Source organism: Myotis yumanensis, unplaced genomic scaffold, assembly GCF_028538775.1.
Source record: "Myotis yumanensis isolate MYYU_CA2020_CCGP unplaced genomic scaffold, mMyoYum1.0.hap1 SCAF_7, whole genome shotgun sequence".
In the NCBI taxonomy this organism is placed as follows: Eukaryota; Metazoa; Chordata; class Mammalia; order Chiroptera; family Vespertilionidae; genus Myotis; species Myotis yumanensis.
In genome coordinates, this window is record NW_027223758.1 from 89,241,341 (window position 1) to 89,262,206 (window position 20,866).

Consider the following 20,866-nt stretch of genomic DNA (forward strand, 5'->3'; position numbering starts at 1 on the left):
CTGTAGAAATATGAAGGCCTGCCAGAATTCTGCCCCACTCCAGTCAGTTATAATCACTTTCAGAGGAACAATGATTGCCAAATTAAAGTAAAAAATATGCTTAAATTATTTATTTCTCTGTCGCTGTTTGAATTGGCCTGCTTGTCACACCATGGGTGATAAAGGTGGCTTCTTTTCCTACATGAAAGGAATTGGATAGGAACTCTCAGAGGGCGCCAGGCGCTAGTTGCTAGGGATTTGTTCTGCTCTGCCCGGAAGTATCACCACGAGGGAATTACGTGCTCTGTTCTTCCCGGGGGTCAAAACAAACCCTCTAAATTATGTCTTAGAAAAGCTTTATTAACAACAGGAACTTGAACTGAAAATTACTTCAATGACTTGGGCAAAACAAGATGGATAAATAGAGCATGAAGGTAATCTGGGGCGGCCAGCTGGGGGTCCTAGTTGCCATGCTGCTGTGAGCTGACTGGAGGCCCTCCTTCTATAACCCAACATAGGAAAGTAATCTTCCTGTTGGGTTATATGTCTAGCTACATTATCACTATATGAAAACCCATTTAGCAAAGTCCTATAAGCCAGGCACATTTCTAAATTATGTGCAAGTCCATTAACAAAGAGAAACGAATATAGTTTAAAACCCAGTTGGCGCATTGAAACCAAGCATGACATGTAGATGTAGCATTGAACACCGTTTTCCAATGGCTCATTAAGCCCTTGCTGGTTTGGCTCAATGGATGGAGCATGGGCAGAGGAGAGGATCCCCGGTTCCATTCCAGTCAAGGGAACATACCTTGGTTGCAGGCTCATCCCTGGGGGAGGGTGGGGGCGGGGGGGGGAGGAGAATGGGGAGGTTGGGGGGAGGGGAGGCAATCAATCGATGTCTCTCTTCTCCCTCATTGATGTTTCTCTGTTTCCTTCCCTTCCTCTCTCTCTAAAAATCAATGGGAAACTATCCTGGGGGAGGACTAACAACAACAGATAGACTAAGCTCTGAAAACCCCATTTGGCTGTGGCTCGACACTTGATTTTCTGTAACCCTTTAAAATGACACAATCTTAGCACTATTACATACATGACTTTTCATACTAGGAAATGGTTTGAAAACACCAACTTTGCGACCTTAAGTTTGATAAGTTAAAACTATCTTTGTGTGGGTGGTTTTGAAAGTGTGGTTTTACTAGTAACCAACAAAAGCTTTGTAAGAAACGTTTCTGAAGTACGTTTGGCCTGGCTGTCGCTGCCGTCTAAGAATTCCGCTGTCCGGGTGTCCCGGCCTCCGCCCGGCCGCGCCCACGGCTCTGGGGGTCGGGAACTGGAGCAGACCGGCGGGGGCGCGGCCACCTCCCTCTGCCTCCGGGTCCCGCCAGAGACCGAACAAAGCGCAGCTCCCCGGGCAGGTGCGCCCGCTCCCGGCCCTCTGCACCCACAGATCGCAGCACCAAAGGGCGTGGGGCTGGGGCCCGGCCAGCACCCAGCGCGTGTTCCGCGGCCCCAGGGCCCGAGCGCGCCGCCGCCTGCCCGGCCTCCCCCGCTCCCGGCGCCCACAGGGAGCACCCGGCGGGCGGGCGGGGCGGCTAGGGCAGCGGGCGGGTCGGGGCCGAGCCCGCGCCCTCGGGTGCCCAGGCCTGCCCGGTGCCCTGGGGTGCCCAGGCCTGCCCGCGCCCCGCCGTTCGCGCACTTACCAGGAGGAGCAGCAGGGCACCCTCCGCGCGCAGCGCCATCGCCGGTCCCCTCCGCGCCCTCGCCTCGGGCCGCTGGTCCCGCTCCTCCGGTTCTGCACTGGCTCCTCCTCGTCCCGCCCGAGGGCCGCCCGCCCGGTTGGTGAGCGGGTGGTCCGAGCTTCCCGCCCCGGTGGGAGTTCCCGCAGGAGGAACGGGCGGTGACGCCGGCCTGTCGCTCACGCACCTGGGGCCCTGACGTCCCTGGTTGGGGACTTTGGGCGGCAGGCCCCGCCCCGTGTCCTCTCCTTCCCAACCCCACCTCCCAGAGCGCTGGACGCAGGGCCACCGGCAGGGCCGGGCCACCCGCAGACCCGCCTTGTCCAGGGAGGACCCGCGCGTCCAGCGTCCTGCGAGGCCGCTCTGGGCGTGTGCGTGGGGCCCGGGCTCAGGAGGCAGGAGGTGCAGGAAGAAAGAGGAGCCCAGGTGGGAACCCGGGTCCTCACTGCACGCGAGAGCGAGGGGCCCACCTGGGGAGCCCTGGTCCGCCAGGGCTTCTCCCCTCTCCCCAAGGCCCGGGAGTAGGTTTGCATCTTGCCTGGCTCAGGGAGAAACAGAAGAATCGCACGTGGTCTAAAGGGACAGTCCTGTGACCCCTGGTGAACTAGATTCCATCAGGAGAGAGCTCTAGAGGTGATAAGGCGAAAGGTACAATCTTCCATGTGGTTTACAAAATCCCTTACACAAAGCGTAACTGGAGGTCCGAATCCTCCACCTGGACACCCTTCTGTGCCTCAGTTTCCAGAACTGTCCAATTGGATTCATAGTGCCCAACACATTGGTTTATTCTAAAGATGAAATCAGAAAATCTGTGTGAAGCATTCTGCGAGGTCTAGCACATAAGGGTGCAATAAATGGCGATATATTATGACAATGGTTATTATTGCAAGTGTACATGTTAATTTGAACTCTTCCTGAAAAACAGAAATACTAGCATCAGCAACAGATGAGGAAACTTCTAAGAAAGGTTAACTATTGGTGTTGGAGTAATGGAAGAGCCCATAAAGGTATAAAGGGTTGATTTGCTACTAGAAAATTTGGCCAAAATGGCATGGTTCCTTCTGTGGTCGGAGGTGCCTTCATCTCCCCTCCCCCAGGCCCCGTCCCTTTCTCTCCCGGGTTCTGATTTTGCCACTTTGCCAGATCCAGTGCAGTAGCCATCTCCTCTTTCGTTCCTTTCAATGTTTAGTTTGTTCCTGTTCATTGAGCATTTAATTTTGTTGGAGATGCAAACATAAATGTTTCTTCATTCAAAGAAACAAAAATAGATCTTTATGAAATAGATCTTATATTATGAAATAATATAACTGTAACTACTATAAACTATTATAAATGCAGTGGTAGAAATATATGCAGGGTGTAATGTGATCATAGAGAAGGGAGTCCCTAGCCACACTTTGAACCATGAGTTAGAGAAATCTCTTTTTAGAGCGTGTGTGCAGTGAGCTGATTCTTAAAAGAATAATTGTGAAGGAGACATTGGGCCTGCCAGGACAGAGTAACTCAGAGCGTAGACACTGTTGGTGAAGAGTCGGGGGTTTCAGATTTATCCGTAACAAAAGCATGGTTTTCATCCTATTGACACAGAAAGGGAAGCCAGAAGCGAAAGCCTGTGTGTGTGTGTGTGTGTGTGTGTGTGTGTGTGTGTGTGAAAATGGAACTTGAGATAGTAGAGCAATATCCAAGTAGAAAAGCCTAGAAGTAGTTTGAATTGAGAAGGAGAAGACCATTGCAGATCAATTTAGGTGGCAGAAACAGTCACCTAATTTTCTATTTTTCTGGCTGTTCTTTCTCAATTCATTTCTTATTCTCTGCCTACCTGTTAAATGCTTATGCCTTTTGAGTTCTTTCCTTCCTCCTTGGCACCAAGCATGAATCTGCAGCCACTCCCAGTGTGCAGATCTCTCACAGCTTCCTCTCCCAAGCCCTGAACACGGGGCACTGCCATTTGGATATTTCATAGGGGCCTCAAATGACCCTACCCAATTCCCACGGCTATCAAGCTCAGCATACTGACAAGAGATTTCCCCGCCCCTCTGTTCCGCTCCAGTCCGCTCTTCCTACTTCCTCCTCTGCCTTGTCAATTTGGCCAACGGGCCAAGAACCTGAGAGTCATCCTCAGCCCTCCTTTGCCCATACCCTCCGTATCAATGACTTCCCTTTCCCTCCATTCCTTCCCCTCGGTGACTCTGCTCAGGATGACTCACACACCTGCCTCTAGCAGTCCCTCTGGGGCTGTGGTGATTTCATCCACGTCCGCTACCCCACCCACCCCTCGTTCTCAGGATTGTTAGTACTTTGAAAGCAGAGGTCATAGCACATTCATAGTGGGCCCAACCCATTGTATCCAACACATAGTAGACAATCAATAAAAACTTGCCGAAACCAATTGTAGGGAAAGGTGTCTGGAATATCCACTGTGGATGAGTTAATCATGGCTCTGGTCAGACAGTGTAGGTCTGGGATTGTGCGTATATGTACAAGCACAGGTGCCCCCACACGTGTGCCTGTGCTGGTTTTATGTGTGTGTTTTCTCCAACCACACTGCAGCAGGAGCAGGAGCAGAATAGCAGATGGTGGGTGTGAGTCAGGGCTGCAGAGTGGCCTGGCTGACAGGTGAGAGGTGTCACCCAGGATGTACAGGGCGTCGAGGGCGGCAGGAGAGGCAGACAGGGCAAAGGTGGAGGAGTTCAGGGGCCGGCTGAGGAGACTGTATCCCATCAGGTGGGATCAGGTGGGGAAATGGGAGAGGGTTGGTCTTCTCTGTAACCCGGAGAAGGGTGGCCTCTGGTAATAACAGGGTGGGAAAAACTTTGTGCTGTCCTGAGCTGGAATGTACAGAGTAGGACCGAGAGCCCAGCAGACGGCGAGCCCCGTGGTCTAACACAGACGCCAGCACCTTCTGAGCGCACTTTGGGGGCAGCATCAGGCTGAGAGCACAGCCACAGAGGCCGACGCCCTGAGAGAGTGAGGGAGCCGGAGGCAGGCGGTGAGTCACCCTGTGTGTCTGAGCCCGTCCCCTCGGGCCCCCTGTGAGTCAGTGTATGACAGCCGGCTGCTGGGAGGCGAAGTCCCTGAATCAAAATCCCTAAAGGACATTGTTGACTTGGTTTATGGGACAGGGGAGAAGAAGATGCTGCAGTTGCAGAATCGGATTTGGCCCAGCAAGGAAAGCAGAGCTTTTGTTCTTGGACCTGAGCAGAGTGCTGAGCACAGTTTAAGAGATTTTGTTTCCAAAACACATCATGCTGGTTTTCAGAGGTGATAAGACCATAGTCATGCTGGCAGTCTTATCAGAAACCTCCACAAGGCCTTGTTGTCCCATCAGAATGCCTCTCCCTCCCACTGACTCACGTTACAATCCTTTGGCCCGAGGCTCCGTGTTGCATGTGTGTTGCTGGAAGGGGGCATGTTATCAGTCTTCACATCCCAGCAGGCTGCTGCTAGCACTGGGCCTGCTCCACTCGCGGCTTCTCTGCCCTAGAACCTTCTGTCTAGACGTGTACACACGTGACTCCCTCGCTCTTAGCTTTTCTGCCCCTCAAATACCACCTTATCCTTGAGGCCTTCTCTGGCCACCCCTTTAAAACCTGCGATTGTGGTGGTCATAGAGGAGGAAAAGTAATAGTGAAGCTGGCCTCACAGTGCCTACAGTCTGTGGGATAGTTTCAAACAAGGTAAAAAACAAAACAAAACAAAACAAAAAAATAACCTGCGATTGCTCCCACCCCAGAGCTCCCTACCCTCCGTCCCTGCTTCCTTGTTCTTCTTGGCACTTCACAGCCTAAGGACTGTGCAGTTACTTATGTATTATCTGTTGCCGTTCACCAGAATGTCAATCTCACGAGGGCTGGGCTTTCTCTGTGAGCTGCTAGGCCTCCAGCAGGACCTGACCCAATGGGGGGTTCTCAGTGGCCATTATCTGAAAGTGTGAATGAGTGAACAAGTGAATACATTTTCAAGGTTATTTTGGAGGGTAGGTTTTGTGTGTATGTTTAAAATGAGGGTAAACATTCAGAGACTATTATATTCCTGGAAGGATGTGAGTAAATGTCTCCAGACTGAGTGGGGGTGCGCTGGGAGGCCTCGTCTACTATGGACAACGCCCCCTGCCTCCCACTTTGTCAGATGGGTTTTGCTAGGACCTCCTGCACAGCACAAAGTGAGAGGAGTTCAGAGAACAAGGGAGAACATAGCTGTGTCCCTCCTCTACTTTAAGACTCCTTTCTTCACAGGGGAGCAAAGTGCGAAACCATAAGCCATACGGGAAATCCCTTTCCCTCCGCAGTGAACAAAGACAGCATTCATGAGGGCAGCGTGACACTGGGGATGTGGACTTGGTTTTCCCAACTCCATTTTCTGAAAACACTTCAGAATGCGTCTCTGGCTTTGGTTTCACCCTGGGATTTGTTTATGGGAATTCCTGGGAAGATAAGGGAGATAGCAGAGGCTGGGGAAGGGACTGGAATTCAGGGCCTGCAGGACAGGGTTTGTGGGTTGATGGCAGGAGAGTTTACGCAGAGTGTCAGACAGAAACTGTAGCCCTGACCCAATGTGGCTAATGACCTCAGGGAGACACAGAAAAGCCCCTCAGAAGATTGAAAAGACGGCTGGTTTCTTGGCAGCTACTTCATTTGCACGTAAACAAGTGACCTTTTTAAGGTTAATGAAAAAGTAAACTAGAGGCAGTGCCATAGCTTTGGAGAGCAAACATGGAGGTAGAAATACCAGCTCTAAAGATCCCTTCAGAATGACCCAGACCAATGGCTTTCGCAGAGAGAAACAGAATCTCAAAAACAAATAATTTCCATTTTAAGGTAAAAACAAGGATTCAAAGATATGAAATCACTCATTTTAATTGACTTCTGAAATTAATCTTGTTGGTGGTGATTTTTATTTCAGTACCATACCATGTAGTAATTTGTTAATCAATTTGTGAGTTATTTACGGCACTTGTTACAATGATTAGAGCACATTAAAGTAATTTAATAATGATGTTACTTACTCACATGTTTGACATTTCCTTGGGTGGAGATACAGGGTGGATTCTAGTTTGGAAGGGGAACAGAGCGAACTTGGCTATGACCTTGGCCACAGGGAGGCATGACCTTGTGGATGCGTCTGTCACAGGTGCCCTGCACAAAACATATTGAGAATCACTGCTTTGAAGGACACACTTAGAAGAGCCGTGCTGCCCCCAAGTTATAATATTGTTATTCTTGAACCCCGAATTAGATATTATGAATGGCAAGTTATTTCTATGTACTAACTTTACTTTTGTTTCCAAAGTAACTGAAAATCTTTTCACATTATAAATAAGAATGAATGGACTCAGTTGCATCTACACACCCAGAGAATCAGAGATCTAAGGCCATTTGCAGATATGAAGAGAATCAAAATGTCTCTAGTATCTGAGCATTTCAGTAAAATGTCTATTTTTAAACCTGTTTTGTTTGTACTGTAAATGTTTTATCTTTTTGTTTCTGCAGTGGGTCTACTTTGAGTTTCATTACCTCATCTAGTTCCTACTTAAAAAAGATATTTTATTACATAGAAATATGTTCAAACATTAAGCAAACCTGTTAAGCAGAACTTTGATACATAGAAGGTTGTGGGGAAAGAAAAATAGTTTGCCTTCTACCCTTCAAAGCTGGAAAATTCTTTTCCTCCCTTAGACAGTGGGAAAAAATTTCCCCTGGTGATTTAGTTTTAATGATCCCAGTGACTCTTACCAGCTTGCCTGAGGACAGCTGTGTTTAAAGATTTTTAAAAAATCATAATGATCATCACTCTATGCCTTGAAAGCAGACCTCTCCTTTTACTAGGTAATTTTCTGTGAATTTACTGTAACTTTTTTTTCTCCCAGCTGGATCTGAATAACATCATACCTCTGGAGAGAGTCACACCCATTTCATGCAGAATCAGGACAATAAAGGTAAGTCAGTCAGCGGTGACTTCTTGTGACTGATTCTCACGGGTATGAAAGAGGAAGGGTGAGTATCATTGTGTGTCTGTCTTAGCTGTAGGATTAGAACACTCTGATGAAGTAATCAGTAAATTTGATGAGCACGCAACACGTTAAGCAGAGCAGTGTTCCTGGGAAGACAGCGTTGAACAAAGTAAAATCCGTGTGATGGTGCATGTGAAGGATTGCTTTATGGTCCATAGAAGTGCATTGTGAGCCTCCATTGTTTGGCCCTGTGGGGAAGCTAAGCCTCAGAATTTTCAATAATTGGACTCTTAAGTTCAGAGTATGGTTTATTGTTCTCTATACCTTAGATTTCCACCTCAGAGATACGAATAAGCCATTTAACACAAACAAAAAATTCGAGGAAGATTGTGGTTTCGTGGCTTTCAGGGTAACAAGATGATGGAAGTTCGCTAGATTGTTTTACTTATTTTTACTTCTTAGAGACCAAATACAGTAGGTGATGTGGTCAGAATGGGAAACCTGAGTCCCAGGTGTGCTCTGAGGTCCCACATGGACAGAGGACACATATGTGGTCTGAGGGACACTGGACAGTGTCTGTACTCAAAACACTCCGCCTCCTGACCTATGACCTAATGATAGTGCAATTTCACTTTGTTTTCTGAGTCAACAGATATTTTATAAGTACTAAAGATATTTACTCCGGGGAGGAGTAACAGAGTGCTTGGTGTGATTTATACTTTACTGTGAATTAATATATCAAACAATTTAAAGATGCATCAGCTAGTTATGCTCAGGTTTTTAAAGGAGGCAGGAGGTAATGGTTATGAAAACATTAAGCACATCATGTTCTAGAAATAAGTAAAAACACATGCAAAGGTAAAGGCAAACTTCACTCTCTTCCCTTTTACGTTGGGTTAACCAGCTTTTGCAAATAAAACTCTTTTCACTTGGCCAGAAACTTGGCACCACAGACCGCACAGAAACTGAACAGCAGCATCGTCATTTAGTGTGTGTATGTGCAGTAATTGCTATTCCAGCAGCATTACCTAATGTATGTGTCCTACTGGAGGTGAGGCCAGTAGCATCATTCCTGTCATGCTCATATTCAACTAATCTCACCCCACCCCACCAACCCCACTCCACCCTACCCCACCCCACCCAACCCCACCCCATCCCACCCCACCTGGCTGTCCTATTCTGCTTGGTGGAAAGAATATAATTAGAACTTTAGGGAAAAAGCCTCCACTCTGCCCGTTTCCAAGGAAGCTCCACGGAAACTTGCAGTAGTGATTCTCTTGAGCTTGACTGCTCATCCCTATTTGCCTGTGTATTCAGAGGAATTCCAGTGCAGGACAGACTAGACAGAACACGCCTGTGGCTAAGGCAAAAGATTAGCGAGAAAGAAATATTACAGCCAGAGTTTAGAGTTGCAGAACCAGAATTAGCAAAGTCAATTCCTGACTCTGCCTTTGATCAGCAAGTTCCTTTTCAGCCTGTTTTTTAAAGCATCTGTACAGTAAGACTTTGGATTAGATCATGTTTTGAGTTCGTATGGTTTCAGTGGCTTGGCTGTCAGCACTCTTGAGTTGAGTTCATTTTGAGGATTTAAATTATAAATGACAAGGATGTGCAAAGAGGTTAAGTTGCCCAAAGACACACAGCTAGTAAGTAGGGGAGCTGTGATTTGAACTCAAGTAGTTTGTCTCCAAAGCCTGAACTCTTAGCCATTAACTTAAAACACAGAATTAAAAAACCAAACCAAACCCAAACCATTTCAAGCTTACCTTTTGTTAACCATTAGCATATGTATAACATACCATTATTTTTGGTTGACTAATAGATAGAATGAGATTTAAAAATTTTCTCTTAGAGCCCTAACCGATTTGGCTCAGTGGATAGAGCGTCAGCCTGCGGACTAAAGGGTCCCAGTTTCGATTCCGGTCAGGGGCATGTACCTTGGTTGCAGGCACATCCCCAGTAGGGGGTGTACAGGAGGCAGCTGGCTGATGTTTCTCTCTCATCGATGTTTCTAACTCTCTATTCCTCTCCCTTCCTCTCTGTAAAAAATCAATAAAATATATTTAAAAAAATTTTTTTCTCTTAGGTCCTCCTGTAGTAGTTTTGATTTTCTGCAAACTTTAGCAGGTTTTCTTTGCCTGATAACTCATTGTTTCCTATGAAAATATCCAACAGCATCTCCTGACTTGTTCTTTCAGTGGAAACATCCCAGTCTACCCACAGCTGGCTGGCTGAGTTAGCAACAGCATGCGCTGGCTTGTCCTGCAGGCCCTCGAGTCTTTGTTGCCGGGAGGAGAAGGCCTCTGTCAGCTGGGCAGCATAGGCCTTGGTTTGCATCTTTAAAAGGATATTCACAGGCCAGCACAAAGAGGGACAGTTCTAGGGTCGAAGAAAGGCAACAGAAAGAGTGGCAGGTTAGAAAATCAACTGAGAATTCATCTATGAGCAGCCATACAGTATCTTCTGAGGAAATTCCCATAGCAATTCATAACAGCTGAGAAGCAGAGGGAAGATGCAGAAGAATAAATATAATCAGAACCTATTAGACTAAGGGTTTATTACACATTAATTTTTTGACATACAGACAAAAGGTTGTCCATATTAATATAGGCAACTTGACGAGATTGGAGACAAGTATGTACCCAGAAATCATCACCACAATTCATGCCATAAACCTATTCATCACCTCCAAGAGTTTCCTTACACCATCTTATTGTTGTTATTATTGTTATGATAAGAGTACTTAACATAAGATTTACCCTCTTAGCAAAATTTTAAGTATATAATATAATATAATATGATTAACTGTAGGCTCTGTGCTATACAGTAGATCTCTGGGACTTACTCATCTTGTATAACCAAATCTTTGTACCCTTTGACTAATACTTCCATTTTCTGTTACACATTTTTTTTATACTAATCAGAAGTTGATTAGTAAAAATATGGACGAGAAAAAGTAAAAGTTTGGTCAAACAAGACATCTTTATTCTGCTATACCTAAGAAAGGTGACAAATCCAGGTGATTCTTCTCTTTTGAATAATAAATTTAGAGAGCCGACTTCGTGCATGTATGTCCAGTCCATGGAGCTGATGATAGGAAGACCCTGCTTCAGCTAAGCCAAGGGACATGGTTGCCTGAGGCAAATGTGTGTGCAAGCGAGTCAGTTGGACAGGGGGACACGGGAAGATGTAACTGGAGTCAATCTCACATTTTGTGTTTAGATACTCATTTCTGGCTTAGTGAAAATGCCACCTTGTAGGAGTGAAAACCATGTCATTATGCCAGTTAAGTAAGTATGGGATTACCTGATTGTGTACTGCTTTATACTTAAGAAAGCTTTTTGCAGTCTCCTCTTGATTAGGAAACCATATAAATGCTTCCTGCGCCTTCTGAGAAATGAGGACAGACGTATTTTTTCCATACCAGTGTTTTGCTTATATTATCATGATCTGGTGTTCTGTGTTTTCACATGAAATTTTCTGCTTGCTAATTTAATAATGAAAAATTCAGCACACAGAAAACAGCAGAGATGTTCTGAGGCATAAAATTAGCCATTAACCATTTGTATGCCATAATCATCTATAGATGCAATTAAATTCAAAATATTGTGGCGAGGGGATGGTTTCAGTTTTGGATGCGTGGCAGTTAACTGGTTAAAACGACAATGGTCCCATGTACTTCAAGGGAATAAAGGAGGAATGGAGATTGCCACCAGGTGTGCGGATGATTGAATAAATTCGTAATCCCTCACCATTCTGGCCTCGTGCGTTCCTCCTTCGGCGACCTAACAGAGATGGCTTTAAGGAGTAGAATAGTTGTGACTGTTAAAAGATGTTGTTTTTCACAAATCATGGGAAAATTAAGATGAATACATCCACTTAAAGTTATTATTTAAAAACAAAACAAAACAAAAAACAAGCTCATAGATACAGAGAACAAATTGGTGGTTTCCAGAAGCCAGGGGCGGTGGTGGTGGTGGTGATGGTGATGGTGGTGGGGGGAGAGTGAAGGGAGTCGAAAGGTACAAATTTATTATTCTAGTTATAAAAGAAATAAGCCCTGGGGATGTAATGTACAGCATGGTCACTATAGTTAATAATACTGAACTGCATATTTGAAAGTTGCTGAGAATAGATCTTAAAACTCCTCATCACAAAAGAAAACATTTTTTTGTAATTATATAGGGTGACGGTTGTTAACTAGATTTATTGTGGTGATCATTTCACAATATTTACAAATACCAAATTTAAAAGAAGTTATGCTTATATCTAGACATTCATATAACCTCTTCTAAAAGTGTACTGTCAAAATAGTTCTTAAGGAGTTTCCCGAAAAAGATTACATGACTTCTATGTAGCTTGTTTTGTTGTTAAATATGGAAGAGAACTGGACATTGTGCCTTGAAAAATAACCTCACACATACTTGAAAGTAGCAGCAAATCATGTACTTGCATTATTTTAATCCATCTCTCTATCTCTACTTTTTTCTCTCTTTCTTTCTATCTCTCAATGTTAGATATACAGAGAGATATGTATAACTGTTTGTTCTCTCTCTATGTACACCCCCCCCACACATACACATGGGTGGGCAAAAGCAGGTTTACAGTTGTAGTAATAATACATAATTAACAAATAATAATATGCAAAGAAACTGTTTCTTGTACTTACAACTGTAAACCTAATTTTGCCAACCCTTGTATATATATGTATATGCCTACATTATATGGCTTCTTTAATCTTTAGGATTATATCTAGATTTCTAATCTTTTACATTTAAAAAAATGATTTTGACTGTTTTCTTTGTATTCTTTCTAAATTTTCGTGTTCAACTCAAATCTTAGAGCTGAAAATAGATTATTCTGAGAGTAATAATTGTCAGTAGTGCTGAGTAATTATAGTCAGACCTTTCCATTTGTGTCACAGTATTGTACAACCTTGAGGAAGCCACTTTGCTTTTCCGGAGTCTCTGTTTCCATGGCTGCAATCTGAGGGTTCTTTAAGAATGAAATGAGAACATGTCACTCTCCTAGCCGTCTGGTGGGCAGCCCTCACCATGTCTCATTTCTTCCCACTCTGCTAGCTGCATTCATTGACACTTGTCCTTTTAGACCATCATTCTCTTGAGTTTTAGCTACATCTGTGTGTGTTTAGATTTTTTGGTTTGTATTTGTAAAAAGAACCAAAAGCCATTGTACTAACGAAAAAGAAAGTAAAGACACCAACCTAGCGTGGCCACGGTCTTGTGGGAGCGGATCTCAGCGCAGCCTGGATCGGATAAAGCTCAGGAACGTCAATGTTCGTCCTGGAAAGCGTGTCCTTTCTGTCACCTGCAATGCAAATGGTTGTCTTGTTTTCTGACCAGTTATTCCCCTGACATAGAGCCTCCCGGCCTGTGTTGGTGAACAAGTGTTAACCCACATAACCTGTGACTCAGTTACTCTCTGTCGCCTGGTAAAGGAGCTGAGAAAGTGCTGAGTTGCCAAGAGCAGGAAGGAAAGACCCTGAACGTTCACTTGTTTCTTAATTATTAGTCGCTTCGAAGCTAGTCAGTTGGATGTATTCCTTTTACGCTCTTGGTTTTGAAAATTAAGATTTTTATTCCTTGACTTTTCTAAGAATAGGAGAAACTGGTGGTATTTACCTACATGGCCTTCATTTTTCCTGAAATTGAGTTGATCATCTGAGTTAAGCCGCCCACTTTCTTCACTCAACATCCATGCTAATCCAGTTTCTGCTTCCCGTACCCAAAGTCCAAGTCCGCATTTAAGAGTGAGGAAGGTCAGTCAGAAGCAAGATCTGAAGTTCTGAAGGGACATATCGTGTGGCATTTCTTAAAAAAATAAAAGACATAAAATGACAAGCATTTAGTGGGGAGCAACCCCCGCTGTGGCTAACGCTGTCACCAGAGCCATGGTATATTTTTTTTCATCATATTAGGCTGGAAACCTTACCTTCTCTTTATTCCAACCTTTCTCTCTGAGTCATCATAGAATGCCAAGACTTTTGCCTGAAAGATGAAGCTAGGTTACCAAACAAATAATAAACGCGTTACAGCCTCCAGTTAGCCAAAGTTAGCCCTGACCTCACCCAGCACCGTCTGCATCCACCTGAGGAAGGTCCTGGGGCTCCTGGTATGTCCTTCCCGCCTGGGAGGAGGCGGGATAGGCGTCAGCTGGGAAAATGACAAAAACATAGATGGAAGTCACTTTCTTCTATCATGTTTTTAAGTAACTATTGATTATAGGGAGTAGTTCAGCCTTTAGAGAATGGTTAAGGAAGTACTCATAAGTTTGTCATCAAAAGATTTTATTATAATGATGTTATACTATTAAAGTATATAGTTGTAAATTGATGATACAGCAAGTAAAAAGAAGTTTACATTTTTTTTTCTGCTTAAAACAATTTTTATTTTTGATGAAAAAATACAGATACATTTTTTGCTTTGAAGTTATTTTACACGGCAAATCAACTTTAGGTCCTCTGAGACAAGGCTGATGTGTTTTCATTTCAGAACACATTGAATTGCAATTATTCCAGTATAGAACCTTTCCTGCTGTGGCATGGTTTCCTCTTCAGCCTGACAAATGCAGCAACATTCCCATATCCCGATAAGTTGGGTTTTAAGAGGCAAAGTTAAAATCCTTTGAGGATCTTGAGTACACTTTTGAACTCGGAATAAGGGTTATTATGACTATTAACTTAACTTCTGTATACACAGAGGCACAGCTCAACATCCCAGAGAAAGCTTCTTTGAGACACAAGAGAAGGGGTGCCCAGTTGTCATAGCAAAGTGACTCCCTTAGGACCCAGCAGGCTGCTCCAAGGGGTCAAGTTCCCCTCAACTCAAGCCAAGTGCACTGCAGGCCTTTAAAAGCAGCAGCAGCCTTGTCGGGAAGAACAGGCTGCCTGCACTCCTCAGGCTAACCTGGCAGCGCCCTCCTGGGAGTTGTGGCATCGGGGAGAGGGGGACATGCTAGATGTAAGGACATTTAGGGGGTCTCTTTCCCCCAAGGTATCCTCAAGACTGCACGCACTCTGCTGAGTGAAAACATGAACACTTTGTTACTTAGCATTCCATCTGGAAAAACAAATAGCAGTTTTGAATATGGCAAAAAAAAAAAATGAGGAGAATTTTATATACAATTAGAGATAGTGGAGCTGCACAGTGACCTTGTAGGGACTCAGCCTACACAGATGGCCATAGCAGGGAGGGTGCTGTCTGTGGCTTAGAGGCTGAAGATCTTGAATGAGCAGAAATGATTTGAAGAACTGCATTGCTATCATGATAACATGAATGAAAGACTATATTCTAAATCTTGACTAACAACATTGTTACGTCAAGAGTGAAATTGCTGCTGAACCGGTTTGGCTCAGTGGATAGAGCTTCGGCCTGCGGACTCAAGGGTCCCGGTTTGATTCTGGTCAAGGGCATGTACCTTGGTTGCGGGCGCATCCCCACTGGGGGGTGTGCAAGAGGCAGCTGATCGATGTTTCTCTCTCATCGATGTTTCTAGCTCTCTATCCCTCTCCCTTCTTCTCTGTAAAAAATCAATAAAATATATATTAAAAAAAGAGTGAAATTGCTGTAGCTGTTTAATTAAAAAAAAAAAAAAGAGCGAGGCTTGAAAAAAATCGATGTTCCTGGTAATCCCTTTTCATATCCTGTTGAACCTGCAATGCTGCTTATAATACATATTCACAAATGTCATCTGGTGCTATTTTAGTCAGAAGCCCCTTTTGCTCATGAGAAAGCCATATTTTGTATTTCCACAAAGTCTGTAGATGTTGTTAACATAATAAACATCATGACATGTCATATGTAAATTCCATTTACCCACTGACATTTGAAAAATAAGGAACATTTTTAACTATTAATACAGGATTTGTTACTAAGAAGTGGTGTAGGAAGGAGTTCAGTGTAAAACATTTTCTTTGCATAGATCATTTCAAGATGAATAAAGAAACCCCAGATACTATTTACAACTTACAAACCTTTCTTAAATGTTCTATGATAAAATTGCCTTATTCTTAGAATAGGAGGCATATAGTTGTAGCAAGTTTACTGCATAAATCAGTAGCCCCTTAGCTTGAGGAAAAGATGCGCTTAGGGTCTCCCAGCACCAAGAAGATAGAAACAACTCAACTCTGAGTAGTTCTCTTTTCCCCTCCTGAGTAACTCAAGATGCTTTGGCCAACACCTTAGACTTGTACATCATTATTCATGATACAAGAAAAGGCGACAGAGAGAAGAACCAGGACTCTTGACTCCAAGTGCTTAATCTCCTAAAAGTGCATTGCATTTTAAAGCGTTGGATGCCTTTCTTTGGTGCTGCAAAAGCAGAAGTTCAAAAATTGTTGGGGAATTTTCCTACTGAGTATGTGAAGATTTTTAAAAAAGCATTAACATTTACTACCACTTGAATAGTATTTGAGAATTAAGAGTGGCAGCATCTTCACTTTAGGGGTATGAACTAGAAAATTTCAACTGTAATTATGATCCCTTTATGAGCGTAGCAAGTAGGTGCCCAATTACACCAATACTGAGACCTGCAATGCCATTACGGATAATTTGGTCCAAATATCTCTATGGGGCCAGCATGCTACTCCAGGTCACTCTGGTCATATCAGACGGGAACAAGGGTCTTCTGTGTAGATCATGTTACACGACCCTCGCAGCTCAGCGGCACCATGGAGGTGGCCATGGCCACTGGCGATGGGACAGATCACTCTCTCTGTCATGACCACATTCTGCATGAGAAGTGGATCCAAGGCCGCGGTGGGGGGTTGCGCGAGGGAGCCAGAAGCCGAGTAAGTCTCCGTCACCAAGTAGCCGCCCTGCTGCAGGGGGTCGGGGATGCAAATGGCCGGCTGGAGGACAGAGCCGGAAGCAGACCAAGCGCAAGCTCCTTGGCCGCCCGACGTGGTCTGGCCCCCAGACAGCTCCGAGTGCTGGATCTCTACGGAGTGGCCACAGGCACCCGTCCCGGAGCCGCTGCCGTGGGTGGGCAGCTGAGACTGTTGGCCTTTGCCATCGAGCCCCAGGCTGATCTCTGCGAGTTGTTTAAATTTCGGGCCCAGCGAGTCCAAGAAGCTGTCATCCAGGTCATCGGCAATGAAGCTGCAGCAGCCCAGGGAGCCCACGGGGGAGCTGGGGGCCCCCAGGCCTTCGTTGTCGTAGATCAGCAAGCAGTCATTTGCTTCCTGGCCATCGTCTTGCTCTGCGCAGGCGAATGCTTTCTAAAGGTGGAGAAAAGTAGGCAAAGGAATTTAAAAAGAGACTCAGCGGAAGAATGTAGTACCATCCCTACACTCAAGGTCTGATCATGAATGCGTGACTTAGGTAATCCGTGGGCATAGACGTAGTCTTCGTACCAACAATCTTAGCAGATATTATCTGGGGTTTGGAGAGTAGTGTAGTTGACTTTCCCTCAGAATTGAGCCTGGCCGAGGCTCAGGTGTAAATTCTTGGTTTTGAAGGCACTTACATGGATGTAGGCCTGAAAAACCAATGTGTATGAAGCCCGGAGGTTACTTGCTGGGCCAGGTGTGAGGGCCCTTTGTGTACTTGTGCCCATGCATGTCTTTGTGTTTGGGGGAGGGGAGAAGGCATCCCGCCGTCATTGTCTACACAGCTCCCACCCAGACTGTGGCCTTGGCCTAGACTCTGCAGCCCTCGTGGGAGCCTGCCCCTTAACTAGGACCCACACCACCTCAGACTATCCCAAGAATCCTCTTCCCAAACAAGCCTTCCCTGCCAGGCTAGCCTCAAGCACAGTGCCAGCCTACATTAGCTCATCTGAGGGCAAGATCCTGGCACTTACCAGTCTGAAACCAAAACTGTATGTGAGATCTGTTCTAATCACACACCAACCAGGAGGCAAGCAACCTGCTCCCAGAGTCCTCTCTGTTCTGGTACCCTTGTCCCTTTATGGTTCTGTGCTCATTGGATCTTGGACCACATCCCTTCTTCCCACTTTTATTTTTGGGTCATTGATGCAATGGTTCTTCAACTATTCTGGGCATGAACTGCTTTGAAAATGTGAAGAATACTATAACCTTTTCTCATAAAATATATGCACTTCTGTTCTGACATCCTTTATGGTATAGGAAATACAAAACAAGCTGCTTCACATTTCTAAAGAGGATGTTGCTGATCCCGAAATGCAAAAGAGTTTGCCATCCGTTGCTATTCCAGTTGGAAGGATGAGGTGCCACTTGCTATCTTCTCTCACTTTGTGTCTACTTGCCTATTTTTCCTTTTGACCAGTAGCCCAATTTTGACAGCCATCCTAGTTTATTTGTATTATTTAGGCAAAGAACCCCGATTTTTTGTTACATTTTAACAAGCTGTAAAGCAACTGCAAAACTGAAATATAGTCAAGTAGAAAAAGATCTCTAACGTAAATAACAGAGCCATGAAGTTTTTCACCAAATTACCTGGGAAAAGTAGGACTCCAAGAAATTCATGCTTATTACTCCTTCACCACATTCTCTGTGGGTCCCGCCAGTGGAATGCCTTGTTCGCATGGTTCCCGACTGGCCTGCAGAGCAGAAGCCAAGTCCAGTGGTGGCTCCAAACCCCGCAGCTGCCCCAGATCCTGCGGCTGCTCCAGATCCCGCGGCTGCTCCAAGGTTGGTGGTCAGTTCCATGCCCGAAGCTCCTTCCACCGTCATTCCTCTGGCACAGGCATTCATACAAACGTCTAAACACAGGGGAGGAAGTTCTCTAACGTCTCCTGCTGGGATTCTTTAAAATCCTGGTCTTTGATATCCATGAGCAGTCATTAAGTAAAGCAAATCGGTGGGAGAAAACACAATGCTATGTCTAGTGGTGATAAGAACACCCCACAGTCTGTTATGTGAGAGTAACGAGGAGGGGAGGGTATAACAGAGGATACTGGCAGGTGAACAAGCTCTGAAAACATGCTAATTGAAAAATATACAAAGGAAATGGATTTTCAGTGACAGCGGCCAGCAATGGAAAAGTAAAAACAGAATATTCAGCACACTGCCGTGGAAAGCTTCTGATGCAATGCTTGTTTGTTTTCAGGGGAAAAATTGTAATGAAGCTGCCATATTGGCTCAGTCTGAAACCCAAAGAGGAGACATGCATATGTGATCATGCAAATTAGCTAATGCTAATTTGGTGTCTTGCTGCCTAAGGAAAATGTATGAACTATGACTATTCTGCCTGTTACCTTTACATTCTGCTGTCGTAGAAAGTTCTTTTTTTCTAGAGAATTCTGAATATAGCTTTGCTATGTAATTATAATGGGGGAGCAGGTGAGGATTGGGGTCGCTTTTAAAGGTAGACAGTTACATTTTTGAGGATATCTCATGAAGATTTTATATCTATTGCTAAGTATAGAATTAAGAAAATTTTTAATATTGGGCATTAAGGTCTTATTGTTCCTCTAGTTTATGCCTTAGTTGTGGCATTGAGATAATATGAATAAAAGAGTCTTTGGTAAACTAAAGGAATAATGTCACCTGTATGACAACATAAGTGATCTTGTCCCATTATGGTTGAAATAAGAATTGGTAACTGGACTCAAATCTGGATACTGTTAGTTCTGGGGAAGGGAGAAGGGCAACAAGATTGAGGATGTGCACATATGAGATTTTAAGTGCAAATATTACCAGTGTTCTGGGCATATATCCTAAGAATCCCAAAACACCAATCAGAAAGAATATATGCACCCAAATGTTCACATAGCATTATTCAGATTAGCCAAGATCTGGAAAGAGCCCAAGTGCCCATCAGAAGATGAGTAGGTAAAAAAACTATGGTACTATGCACAAAGGAATACTATGCAGCAGCAAAAAAGAAGGATCTCTTACCCTTTGCAATAGGATGTATGAACCTAGGGAGTACTGTGCTAAGCAAAATAAGTCAGTCAGAGAAAGACAAGTATCACATGGTCTCACTCAGATGTGGAATCTAAAGAACAAAATAAACTGATGGACAAGATAGAACCAGAGGCATGGATAAATGGAACAGACTGGCAGATCTCAGAGGGAAGGAGGGTGGAGATGACAGGAAGAGATCAACCAATAAATATATATGCATATATGCATAACCCATGGACACAGACAATAGTGTGGTGAAGGCCTAGGGGAGTGGGGGCAGGGTGGAAGGAGGCAAAGGGGGAGAAAGTGGGGGAAATGTGTGATAGTCAACAACAACAACAAAAAGAATAGTCAAAGTTGGGTGGTAGTACAGTGTTTGTTATGTTTTTCTATATGTGTGAAATCTTTTCTATTTAAAAAATCGTAATTGACTGTGTGAGAGCTATAGTTCAGTTTATTAAAGTTTGAGAAAAGTAACAAATCTTCATATATTAAAAACAGTGGCATCAGTGGGCAAGTGAACTTTACTGAAGCCAGATTTAGGTCATGAAATTGACTAATATCCTAAAAATAAACCATCTCATTAAAACCCTATTTTAATGGTACCACCTCCTAGCATATACACAAATATGCAAATTATTAAGAAAAGAATTTAGAACACTTCTTGTTTTTCAACATTTCTTATTTAACCCACTGTGACTTTCAGAAATAAATTTGGTGTTCACGTACCAGAATTTTCCATGAAATCAGCTCCATTGGAGGTTATAAGTGGCACACAAATATTTGTGATTTCCTGCAAACCCTGTTAAAAAAAATACATTAAAGACACACACACAGATTTTGTGGCCCTTTGCAAATGGTGACATTACAAGAAACCCAAATGCTTGCAGGACTAACCACTTTTAGGACTTGACGTCTGAAGAACTAAGATCTTAAAAGGCTCCATTCATTTCAGCACTGACTCCCAAGGGTCCTTGAGGGCCAGGGAACCTCTTATTTTTATACCCCAAATCGCCTTTCCTACCTGAATATAAACAGAACTTCACTCTATATAATTGAGATAAACCTGGATCCTCACCTTGTCTTCAGGTTGGGCCCCTTCGATCCCCCATTGGTGAATCGTTCCTTCTGAGCCCTCAGGAACTGGGATGAATCCAGTGGTTGCTCCCCCAATGGGACCCTTCCCACAGTCACAGGTCAGCAGCAGAAGGGGGGCCACTAGCATAAAGGAAGACAAAATAGTAAGACATTTCAATCTCTCGGAAATGAGTGAACATGACAATTGTCAGAAATGTTACAAAGAAAAGAAAATATTTTTAATATTTATGGAAAATCTAATAGAAAGCA

General features: G+C 44.2%; 2 protein-coding genes across 4 annotated transcripts in view; both read right to left on the bottom strand.

Annotated features, from left to right (window-relative positions):
* DSG2 (desmoglein 2) overlaps positions 1–1,885 on the bottom strand; it is a 43,760-nt gene extending 41,875 nt beyond the window's left edge. For both annotated transcript variants that reach the window (XM_070421227.1, XM_070421226.1), the window contains exon 1: positions 1,683–1,885. In XM_070421227.1, coding sequence (XP_070277328.1) covers positions 1,683–1,721 — 39 coding nt within the window. In that variant the 5' untranslated portion in view covers positions 1,722–1,885. The remainder of the gene's footprint in view (positions 1–1,682) is intronic.
* Positions 1,886–13,972: 12,087 nt separating this feature from the next.
* The window catches only part of DSG3 (desmoglein 3), a 28,867-nt gene continuing 21,973 nt past the window's right edge, over positions 13,973–20,866 (bottom strand). For both annotated transcript variants that reach the window (XM_070421229.1, XM_070421228.1), the window contains exons 13-16: positions 20,598–20,737; positions 20,249–20,321; positions 18,107–18,372; positions 13,973–16,906 (exon numbers count right to left, since the gene is read on the bottom strand). In XM_070421229.1, the coding sequence (XP_070277330.1) occupies positions 16,289–16,906; positions 18,107–18,372; positions 20,249–20,321; positions 20,598–20,737 (1,097 nt within the window). In that variant the 3' untranslated portion in view covers positions 13,973–16,288. The remainder of the gene's footprint in view (positions 16,907–18,106; positions 18,373–20,248; positions 20,322–20,597; positions 20,738–20,866) is intronic.